At 36.4% G+C, this 12844-nt stretch overlaps 1 protein-coding gene across 1 annotated transcript; it reads left to right on the forward strand.

The window, feature by feature from the left end:
- Nucleotides 1-6615: 6615 nt before the first annotated feature.
- LOC102963501 (olfactory receptor 52A1-like) lies at nucleotides 6616-7566 on the forward strand. Its single transcript, XM_007089397.1, has one exon. The coding sequence runs from the start codon at nucleotides 6616-6618 to the stop codon at nucleotides 7564-7566; it is 951 nt and encodes a 316-aa protein (XP_007089459.1).
- Nucleotides 7567-12844: the final 5278 nt, after the last annotated feature.

A 12844-nucleotide genomic window follows, 5' to 3' on the forward strand; every position in this document is an offset into this window, starting at 1 on the left:
ATAACTACCTGGTACAAACCATTAATTTTTTTCTGGACATTGCAGTCACAATGTAGTAGATTGTATTATTAGTCCCTAATATTTATGAAACTTTCTTAATAATGTCACCCATATCAGTCTGTGCCATATTAATCACATTTTTTTCCATATTAATCGCATCAGTATTACATCATGTGACTTCCTTGTCAGTGAAATAGAAATGGAGAGACTTATGTCACTTATGAACTAATAATTTAAAATTCATCATTTACTGGGGTGTCTGGATGTTTCAGTCAGTTAAGCGTCTGACTTCAGCTCAGGTCATGATCTCAACGCTTGTGGGTTCAAGCCCCGGGTCAAGCTCTGTGCTGACAGCTCTGAGCCTGGAGCCTGCTTTGAATTCTGTGTCTCCCTCTTTCTCTGCCCCTACCCTGCTAGCACTCTGTTTCTCTCTTTCTCTCTCTCTCTCTCAAAAATAAATAAACATTAAGTTCATCATTTACTTTCATAGTCTCTCTTTCTCTTTCTCTGGTGACACAACAATAGCAGTGGTTAATAAAAGGGCTCCGCCTCCAGCCTAAGCCCTGGATCAAAGCAGCAAAACTGACACATAGGTGAGAAGTATATCTTTGTTGTTACAAGTTCCTGAGGTTTACGGAATTTATTTTACTACAACATTGGTTGGTCTATGTTGATTGATGCAGGTTATAAATGGCTCCCTGTCTCAACTATTTTCCACTTATATCAATTACCAAAGGAATAGCCAGGAAGCTTACTTAAATACAGTTGAGAACATTAACACTTCTCTACTACAAAACCAAACTCAATTTCTCGCCTTTTTTTTTTTTTTAAGAATTAGAGCCTAGGTCTTACAATTGCCCCACTCTTATCTCTCAAAATTATCTTTTATTTTAGTTTTTAATGTTTATTTTGAGAGAGAAGGAAAGAGCATGAGTGGGGGAGGGGCAGAGAGAGATGGAGAAGAGAAATTCCAACCAGGCTCCATGGTGTCAGGGCAGCTAGATCAGGAAGCGTGAGGTCATGACCTGAGCTAACATCAAGAGTTGAAATGCTTAACTGACTGAGTCACCCAGGCACCCCTCGAAATTATCCTTTATAAGTGAATCCCCCTTGCTTATTCCTTTCCAGTTACCCATGCCTCCTTAAAGCTACCAAGCATGCATTGTATATTCAACTTCAATGTCTTTGCATTTTCTGTTGTCCTTGACTGCAACACCCTTCCCCCAGTATCCATGAGGCCCATACATACCCTATACTGGAACACACTATTGCAATTCACCTGCTCTCTAATCCTTGTGTATACCCTTATACACATGTGTGTAGACACCCACACACACACATTCAGAAAGAGAGAGATCGAAAAAACTTGTTCCTACAGTTTTAACTCTCATCATTAGGGGAACCTAATTCCATTTTTAAAATTAATCTCTAAGAAATGAATAGTGAGAGAATGAAAATGTGAGGCATTTGACAATGTTGGCATAAAATAAATATAGTAAGTAATTTCAAAGTTTGTGTTAGTCATGTAAAAGAATTATGAACACGGTAATAACTTTCATGGAGACAAGGAAGCACTTGCTCAGGTTGCTAATTATAAGCATGAGTGGCCTCAACAAAATGAGTCCAAATATTTAATAGAGACAAAGAAAACAATACAATGTTGTGATGAAAACAAGAGTAACTGGGAAATGAAAACTTTGCTTTAGCAAAAAGGGGGAGATAGTTTTATAGAGGTCCTTTAGTTTCAATTTTAAGTTTCCAACATAATTTTGCATGCTATGAGTAGTATTTATAAAGATAAGCATCTTTTCTATTCTCTTAAGCCACAAGTCTGGCCATAGGCCAGAGGGTGAACTAAATTGTCTTCCCTCTTTTCCATCTACAAATTTTCCACTTCCTAGATGTCCCCCCCCCCACATTTCTAATGATCTCAGATTCACCATGATCTGAACATGACCCATAATTTGAGATTCCCTGATTTTCATTCTTTGAAAATAACTTCTTACGGAGTAACAGTACTTTCTGGCTATGTGCCCTCCAGCAAAAGATACCTTTCTCCTCCAAAATGGGGCTGAGCTTCAGTCAGGTGGTGAGCTCTCTAGGCCAGGTCTGAAAATTGCCCTGGGATCACCTCAAATTCAAAGGCCAAGAAAAGCAACAGCTAAAGACAGATGATAAAAGACACTTAGCTATTAGTACCTTTCCAAATCAAAGCCTAGCGAAAAAAAAAAAAAAAAAAAAAAAAAAAAAAAAGAAGAAAAGCTGCTTCATCCATTGATCTTACATTGTAGCCAGCTCTCTCTTTCTCTGGGTAAATTTCTTCTCCACTAACTGGGACCTGAGTATGGCTCAGTGTTTCTAATTGTAGCAAATTTTAAGAGGAACCAGAAAGGACAGTGAATTAGATGATCCTAATCCTGCGTCTTTCAGTGGCATACTTTCCTTTGACATGTCACATTTTCTCTGACCCAAGTAGATTTGTCAATAATATTAGAGATGGACTAGATTCATGTCATTTAGAGATGGAAGAGATGCAAAGGTAATACAGTACCATCTTCTTAATCCCATGTGAAGAAAACTATGAACTGCCATCCCAGTTAATTAGTGGCGGGGCAAAAATAAAATAAAATAAAATAAAATAAAATAAAATAAGGTTTTCAAGCTCCTTCTCTAGTGTTTACTACAAAGTAGTTCTAGCATTGCTTGGTTTATAAAAAATAAGAAGATAATCCATGTTTTTGAATGGTGTGTGTTTGTGTGTGCGTGTGTTTGCAGTTTGAGCAGGAAAGCTTGTAAGATATGAAGAGAAAGTAAAAAATGGGAACGTCCTATTTATTGCCTTTAATAGTTTTGCTATCTGGGCTTGTTGCCACCATAAGCATAGCTCATAACTCATCTCCCTAAATATAGTTTTCTCTTTATCTGGGGCATCAAAATCTAGTGTATTTGCCTCTTGTTTTTTATGCTTTACCCTGCCTCCATTTAAGGCATCTTCCTATTCTTCTCTCCTTCTCTTTTACTCAGGGACCAGGAATGAATATTTTTCTGATCTGATTAATACAGAAAGATTGCATAAGATGTATGCCTTTATGGCCTTAGAAGCTACTAGAAATTAGTTTTCCTATTTATGGGTTTTCCATCTACCTACTGACTTTATTTATTTTTAAGTTTTTTTTTTAATTTAATTTTTTTGGGGGGTGCAGAGAGAGGGAGAGAGAGCCCCAAGCAGACTCCACATTGTCAGTGTGGAGCCCAATGCAGGACTCAAACTCACAAACCATGAGATCATGACCTGAGCTGAAATCAAGAGTCCAATGCTTAACTGACTGAGCCACCCAGGTGCCCCTACCTACTAAGACTTTAAAGGAGTACATGATTATTTATCAGGTGAAGTGGTCAAATTAATTAAAATCAGTGAAATATATTGACTCCACCACAGTCTGCACATGATTGGGAAGTCATTTTTTTGTTGTTGTAACAATGATCATTTCATCTGCTTACACAAATGTCCAATCCCATAGATCAAACTGAGGGAGTGTATTCCACTCCAGAAAATTCAACATCTCATGAAGTTTTAATCAACTCTTTTTTCAGGAAGTTTCTCTTGTGCAGGATTGGAGGAGGTGTCAGCGTGAGCCCGATGTGGGGGTCGATCTAATAAACCGTGAGACCATGACCTGACCTGAGCCAAATCAAGAGTTAGATCCCCAACCGACTGAACCACCCGGGTTCCCTCATTTCCATATCTTTGTTTTACCTTTTGTTTTGTCTTTCTCAAGAAGGCAGTGATGTGTCTGTATTCTAAGAAGTTCTATACAGGTTCTGACAAGCACTAACTACCAAACATTGAGTGTTTACTTTCTTTCATACATTGTCCTGAGTTCTTCACATATAAACTAACACAGTTCTCACAATAATTCAGTGAGTTAAGTGCCATTATTACTCCCATTTACAGTTGAGAAAAATTAAGGAACTGGGTAAGATTCCATGTAACATATCATAGTGCCAGCAATAGATGATATGCTATATTTCTAAATTCTTATCCCATGATTTTACATACTATTTATCTTTTTATCAGATTATCAGTATGCTGCAGCCTCAAGAAAAAACAGTGGAGAGGCTCAGGAAAACAGAGGTAATCATACCAATAGGTCCTAGAGACAGGAGACACAGAGGCCTTGCAGGGCCAAATAGAAAATCACCAGGGTGATCAGGAGGCAGAGGAAAGGAGGGGGAGGTGGGGAGAGTGGCAAAGGCAGAGCATTTAAGTGCTTAAGCTCTGGACTTTGTTGGTATTTCCACAGGAAAGGAAGGAAGGAAAGTGTGAACAGTTTAGAATTGGTTAGTTGGAATAAGTTTGGTGGATTTTGTGTTAGAGATATAGTGTCTAGTTTCCTGGTACTTGGCCCCAAGATAATTAAGGCAGAAGGATACTGTTTCCTGGCAGATAAAGGAGGTATGGACTGGTTAGTTTGCATATCGAAGGTATGATCCTGGCTGGACCCTTTGTTACTTTAAGAATTAACTAACCCAGCCAGAGAGAGGTGGGTCTCTCCCAGCCAGAAAGGTTTTGTAAGATATCAAAACATCATAATATACAAAAAATTACATATACATATATATCTATATATATAATATAAAACCTTACATGTAATGTATATTTTATCATATATAAATTTAATTTATATATATATTTTGTTTACATTTATACATTTTATATTTTTATATTTTCTTATATATTTATATAATATAAATTACATACACAAATGTTTATATAAATATGTATTTGTCTAATATAAACTTATTTTATATAATATGTAATCATATTACTTGTATAACTATTATAATTATTTTATGTATTATAAATATACAAATAATGCATATATGTATTTGTGTTTATATAATACACATTTATATTATTTATATATAGCATATGCTATACTATTTAGCATTTTATCCTTATACCATCAAGCTTTATAAATATATCTAGTGGCCTTTTACTGTTCCTTTAGGTTCTGCCTTTGTCTACTCATGTCACCTTAGTAAGATATATTCATGTTTATCAGTAATCTCTTCTAGAGAATCCACTACTTCCTCACCTAACCTCGTTATTTGGGCATCATAGGGAATTTCCTTTCACAAAATTTCTATAATATATAGCTTCTTATTGCCTTGGTCATAGTCCATTGGTATATGTAGCTACAGAAGGTCATATAATGATCTCCTACTTTCAATCAAGCAGTAAAGTATTTTAGATTTTATTGCATTAGGGACTTCTTAGTGATAGCCACATCTATATTCCTACTGACTGTGAACCAGCCTGTTTTTTCCTATGATGTTATAGCAGTAATCCTTCTAGTTTCCCTTCAAAGAAAATGTGTAAAATCTCATTCAGAGCGGTATTCTCTATTCAATGATTTGGCTGTGACAAAATCATAAGGAAAACAAAATGAAACTTTTGGATGATTTTAAGCTTGTAGAATGGCTAATGAAAAAGTAAAAAAGAGTACATAAGGTTTACTGAATAAATTTATAAGGAAAGAGAGCAAATTATAAAAATTCCAGAAGTTTGAGGTGGGTGTGAAATGGGACAGTACAATCAAAAGGAGTAATTATTTTCTTGGCCAAATAACACCAGTAAAATGAACGAAAGCACCTAGGTTAGGTCGAGCTCCATTATGGACATTACAGTGGCTCACAGCCAACCCTGCTTTTTTGCATCTGAAACACATTAATATCGTCAGAATATTTAAGCTACACTGGTTTTCCAATTGATCTGTTTCTGTAGGTTACTATCCTATCCTAATTTATGGTGCCTGTTTATTCAATTGACTTCCTATCAATCTTCACAACTTTCTGTCTTCTCTAGGATCTGTGACTACTTATATCACCATCTACCCCATTCTGCTTATATATCCACTTTGAAAGCTAACCAAACAGAATTATCTCAGTGAGTCAAATACACTCTGACTCTACTGATAAAAGAACAACTCCTCCATATCATTTCCATGAACCTGGATAATGGGTCTGCACATAGTCAGCTCAACCAGTATTTGCAGAAAGAACAAATATCCTCATTCCCCACTCTGAGAGTCAATTCCTAAGATCTGTGGGACAGTATTTTACTCCCTAAACCACAAAGAAATGGGAAGACTGGGAAAGGCTGCCACTTTCTGGAGATTCTGAGCTTTGAAAACAATGGACAGGTCTATGGGTTTGAGAATCTATCCTATGCCTTCAAGTGCCCCAGAGGGATTTCTCTTAATCTGAAAGGTGTCTGGAGTTTGGAGATAGATATAGACAAAGGAGCTAATATTGTCCTCTATACCATCTGAGAACACTTCAGAACCTAGCAAGATCAATGCTCTTAGAATCATAAATTCCATTTCTACAATTTCTTCATGCAGATACCCACACTGGCTTTGGGAAAAGATATTCAAGAATCCTGTTCTAATAGTGACTTGTTGATTCCTCAAAATTAAAAGTAGTGGCCACATTTCCATCTATGTTTTTTTATGTTATAGAAGACATGATGAGAATTCCCTTATTTTTCATCCATAATTTTTCTCTGAATAGGTATCAGAGTCAGTGGAGAGAAAAGGATTTATCACCCTGATGGGATCTACCAACATGTCATATCTGAACCCAAAGACTGTGACCCTGACTGGGATCCCTGGACTAGAGCATGTGCAGTTTTGGATTGGATTTCCCTTCCTTGGAGTGTGCCTGGTGGCTGTGCTGGGGAACATCTTCTTGTTAATCATCATCCCTACAGAACGCAGTCTTCACCAACCCATGTACATCTTCCTAGCAGTTTTGGCAGCCACTGACCTAGGTCTCTGTGTAGCCATTGCTCCCAAGATGTTGGCCATCTTCTGGTTTGGCTTGTGCTCCATGGCTTTTGATGCTTGCCTCACTCAGCTCTTCTTTATCCATGCCTTGCAGGGCATGGAATCTGGTATCCTGTTGGCCATGGCCTTTGACCGCTATGTTGCCATCTGTGATCCTTTGAGGCACACATCCATCCTCACACCTCTCTTTCTAGTTCAAATCGTACTGATGGTAGTAGTCCGGGCAACGGTGCTTGTTGGAATTTTACCCATTCTGCTTAAACGCCTGCAACTTTTCCAATCTGTGGTCATTGTCCATTCCTACTGTGAGCACATGGCTGTGGTCAAGTTGGCTGCAGAAGATGTCCATATTAATAAATCATATGGGCTCTTTGTGGCCTTTGCAATTCTAGGTTTTGACATGATCTTTGTCTTCATCTCCTACATTCTGATATTTCAGGTTGTTTTTCGTCTTCCCCAGAAGGAGGCACGACGCAAAGCATTCAATACTTGTACTGCCCATATTGTTGTCTTCCTGGAGTTTTATATCCTTGCCTTTTTTTCCTTCTTCAGCCACCGTTTTGGACATGTATCACCCTATGTTCATATCCTCTTGTCTACCATCTATCTGCTTGTGCCCCCAGCCCTTAACCCCATTGTCTATGGTGTGAAGACCAAGGAGATCCGCATGCGGGTTGCTCAGATTTGTATTCTGAAGCCTGACACCCAGAAGTGATCTAAGAACAGAATGACACTGGAAAAATGTATATTTACCCATTTATGATGGAAACTCCTTGTACTATGTCTATGTTGGTGGGACTTTCACATTATAAGGATCTCCCCTAAATAATCTATATTCCCCAAACAAAAGGAATCAGAAGGTGAGATAAACTTGAGTAACAAGTATATAAGCATCTCATTAATTCCTATAATCTCCCCCATCTCTCTATTCCTTTCTTCCTTTATCTTTTCTTTTTACCTTCCTTCCTTCTATCAATCTTTCTTGTTTTTTTCTTCCTTCCTCATTTGCACATCTATTGTATCTTTCTGCAATACCAAGAAGCAGTTTATCCTTTATGTGTAACAGTGACAAAGACAGATTCCATGATTTCAAAAGATGAGAGTATAGCTACAATATAAAATACTGAGCAAATATAATTTAATGTTATTTAGGCCATGGTAAAAGAATAAGAAAATATCTACTTTCACATGTGAGAAGCAACTAATTTAGATTTTAAAAAGAATTGGAGAAGACCTCATATAGGAAGTCAAGACAAATGTTAGATTTGAATAATGCATTTTACTTAAAATGATAAAATGTTATTAACCAAGATTTCACATTTTTAAAACACTATCATCATAACTCATATAGATGTGGAGATGTATGTGCGGGTGTGTGTGCATCTAACCTCCTTGAGCAGTGATTCAGGAAAAAGCAGGCTCATCTGTGCCTTTGTTAGTGATCAATAATACACAGAATTCTGAAGTAGGGAATTATGTATTAATATATCAATGTCTGACACATGGTTTTATTTAGTTGTACAAATATAGTCCTTTTATTGGATAAATGAACAACTCAACTTCTCAGAGTTGCCATTGACTAGCTTGTGATGGCCTTGGAAGGAGTTCATTCTCTGTATAGTCTGGTAACTCGCTATGAACTTATTTTTTTTCCCTAAATGATATTAGGAGATACTTCCAACATTTTTGAGATGCAATCCATCAACATGAGCAGTTCTCTGATGAGGGGCATGAAACTTCTCAAAGGGCTTACAAGCTACTGAAGAAAATCCAAAGACTTTGAAGTTTATCTATATCTCCTTTAGTTACCTTTTCATGTCAGACCTTCTTGTCCAGCATCTCTGTGGCTTGAGAGCATATACACTACCATTATTATCACCATATGGACACCAATAATCTTAACTCAGTTGTTTTTTCTATTTACCATAGTGGTTTGTCTCCCTCCTCTTGATGGTCGAGCTAAAGACTTATACTATGTCTTACAGTAGGAATAGAAGATTAAAGTTTACCCTATGATGATCTCAGTATATAAACAGGTGAGTATGGCATAAGAGTGTCTATCAAGGGTTTCCCCAAAAGCAAATCAAAGCAATAATTTTAGTGTATGTAGTATATTTGGGACTTGCTTCAAGAAAAAAGTTTGCAAGGGACTGAGCAAGAAAGATAATGAAGGGAAGTAAGCCATTCATGTGTGCATGACTGAGCAGGTTACTGCTATGGATTACCAGAGCTCTTTCCTGTTGAGGGTATCTGGAAAAGGTAAGGGTCACACCTTGAAACTGTACCAATGAGGGGCTAGAAACAGCATATTTATCTAGAAATCTCCATCTCTTGTTAGATGGTAACTCCTAAAATATCACCTTCCCAACACTTCTCACATGTACTATTTATGGACAGAGCATGCTCCCCAGGTCAGAGAAAGGTCTTGGAGTCATGGGAATCCACTGAAATGAAGAGACTATCTACAGGCAATATACGGAGCAGGCTGAGGGTAAATGGACAGACAGTCTTTTATAATGTAGGTAAGAAAATGTTTTTCTGGGTAAACATGAAAAAAACAAGTAAACAGAAGACAGTAAGTTCCTTCATGATTTCACAGACTTAGACAAGGTATGGAACAATGCTAAATGTGTCATGTACTCCAGAGAAAGAATCCCCATGAAATAGATTTGTAGGAGAATTAATACATAGGTCTCAGGTACCAAGCAGTCAGATATTTATGGGAAAAATTCTGAAGTACGAACTATTTAGAAGAACAAATGGAAACACTAGTTTTCCAATATGTGGAGATTTTCCCCGTTACCTGAGCCAATGGAAAACTGAATTTGGTTATATAGCCTTTCTACTGGGAAGGAGGGGGCATCCTTTGTTTCCCAGGCAGAAAAGATAAGGCTCACTGGATGATTTTTTTTTTTTGGTATTATCTTGCGTGTCTTCACAAGAAATATTGAGACATATTGAATTAAATTCTTATCCTAAAGTGATTTTTGTAATAAGAAAGATTCTTTTATATATTTTGTGGGACTAGAATTCCATCTAGAGGCTTTTACATTTTTTACTTTAAAAAATTTTGTTTAATGTTTATTTATTTTTGAGAGAGAGAGAGAGAGAGAGAGAGAGAGAGACAGAGTGTGAGCAGGGGAGGGGCAGAGAGAGGGGGAGACATGGAATCTGAAGCAGGCTCTGGGCTCTGAGTTGTCAGCACAAAGCCCGATGCAGGGCTCCAACTCACCAACCATGAGATCATGACCTGAGCCTAAGTCAGAGGCTTAACCAACTAAGCCACCCAGGTATCCCCCCACCCCCATCTAGAGTCTTTTAAAAGAAAGACATACAAAAGGTAGACCAAAAGAGTGAGATTTCCAAATAAGATAAACTAGCTGTCTTCAAAAAAAAATATGGAATATACTAGTGAAGGAAACTTTCAATCCTCCTGCCACTATCTGAATCAAAACCCAAAACAGGTGTGAAAGCTATTAATCTATTTATCCATTTATTAATTCATTCATTTTGTTTAAACTCAGTATCTATATTGTGTACATAGTATGAAAGGCTCTGAAAGAGCCTAAATAATGTTCATGCAGTCCCTGCCCTCAAGAAATTCTCTCCAGGAAAACAGTACTGTAAAAATATTAAAAACATGGATATCTTGATCAGACAGATGTAAGCCTGACTTTTGACTCTACTATCTAATAGTTGTGTGTTATAAAGAGAAAATTTAAAAATATTTTAATTGTCTAAACCTAGTTTCCCTCATCTTTATAATTGGGATAATAATAATTCCCTTAAAGGACGATTGTATGGACATAACAATTTAAAATGTGTTTTAAGCATAGCACATAATGATAAGGCGCTTAAAAGATAGTTATTATCATTATTAAAATTGTTAACAATAATAATGAAGACAGGCATTAAAAATTTAATATAAAATGCAAGGAAGTCATTGTTATGACAGCGACCTGAGATAAGGAAAAATAGACGGAGTAAGGAAACACTGGCGGTGTATTTTTTTGTTGCTTCCACTATAAAATTTTAATATATTGAAGAAAATCTTACTATAATAAAATTTATATTTCCTTTCTAGTCCTCTTGATATGAAGCTTCTTGCTCTGAATGGAAATAAGAATACCTATTTTAAAAAGTAGTACAAATTTGAAACATCCTAAAGGAAATATTTGATACATGGACAGTGTATGACTTCTAATGGAAGTTGATTTTAGGGAAAACCTGAAGTTAAATTCTATAAAAATTCCAATAAATGTCTATGCCTTTACAATCATAGCATATTATGTGTTAATAGATGTTCACGTACCAATGCCCAAGTGAGATCATTTAGAGAGAAAATTCTTATGTGTAATCTGACTCAAGCTCCTACTTCATAACCACAGCAGAATTAAATTCTACATTGCATTTATTTCTCTTCCAGCATTGTGGAGATATAATTGACATATAACACTGTTCAGGTTTAAGATGTACAATGTGTTGATTCAAAACACATACAGTGCAAAATGATACCACCTCAGTGTTAGCTAACACCAGCATCATGTCACATAATAACCATTTCTTTTCTGTTGTAAGAACATTTAAGATGTTATCTCTCAACAACTTTCAAGTATATAATACAGTATTGCTAGCTATAATCCCTATAATATGCATTAGACGCCCAGAACTTATCTTATAACTGGAAATTTGTACTCTTTGACCAACATCTCCCCTTCCTCCATCCCCAGCCCCTGGTAACCACCATTCTACTCTGTTTCTATGAGTTTGGCCTTTATAGATTCCACATGTAAGTGATATCATATAGTATTTGTATTTTTCTGATTTATTTCACTTAACATAATGCCCTCAAGGTCCAGCCATGTTGTGACAAACAATAGGATGTCCTTCTTTCTCATAGCTGAATGATCTTCCATTGTGTGTGTGTGTGTGTGTGTGTGTGTGTGTGTTTGTCCATTCATCCACTGATTGACACTTAGATTGTCTCCGTATCATGGCTATTGTTAATATTGCTGTAATAAACATGGGAGTAGAAATATTTCTTTGATATTCTATTTTCATTTCCCTTGGGTATATACCCTGAAGTATGATTACTGAATTATATGGTAGTTCTATTTTTAGTTTTTTGAGGAACCTCCATACTGTCTTCCATAGTGACTATACCAATTTACATTCCCACCAACAGTCCCTGTTTTCATTTTAAAAATAACAAAAATGGTGTCATATTTTGGAAAAAAAAATGTTTCTTCTCTCTTGTTGATTTCAAACTGCTTGAGTCAAACTTTATGTGCCCCAGATGTTTAAAGATTAATACAGTATTGTTCTTGGTTGATGACATTAGTCAGATCAAGGAGCTTTAAATGCTAGCTGTATTTGGTACAAGGGAAAACACAGCTAAATGATAATGGCATGTAGGAAGGTAAGCTGGTATAACCGGTATAACCCAAAGATCAAAGGCTTTGAAGTACTACATATCTGAGATACATTCAGAGTTTATTAGAGGTGACCTTGGACATGGTTGTTTTAAGTTTATGCTTTAATGTCCCAATTTGATGAAAAAAAAATAATATAAATTTTGCAATTGTGATAAGATAGTTAAATGGCAAAATTTAATCTTGCACTTAATCTGTACTAAAAAAGTATAGGGGCACCCAGGTGGCTCAGTTGGTTGAGTGTCTCACTCTTGATTTTGGCTCAGGTCATGATCCCAGGGTCATGGGATCAAGCCCCACATCAGGCTCCACACTGACTAGAGAAAGATTCTCTCTTTTCCTTTGCCCCTCTCCCTGGCTCACATTCTCCCTGTCTCTCTCTAAAATACATTTTTTAAAAAAGTAAAAATATTATTTCTTACCTATGGGGTGGAAAACCTTGAAAGTCATCTACAAACTAAACATTTGTTGTGAGTAATTGAATTGAAAGTGACTAATGTTATTAAGGAACTTTGAATTTTTACCTTTATTAAAGTAGAATTTGAAGTCTCTGGTAACTGT

Source organism: Panthera tigris, chromosome D1 (genome assembly GCF_018350195.1).
Source record: "Panthera tigris isolate Pti1 chromosome D1, P.tigris_Pti1_mat1.1, whole genome shotgun sequence".
NCBI lineage: Eukaryota > Metazoa > Chordata > Mammalia > Carnivora > Felidae > Panthera > Panthera tigris.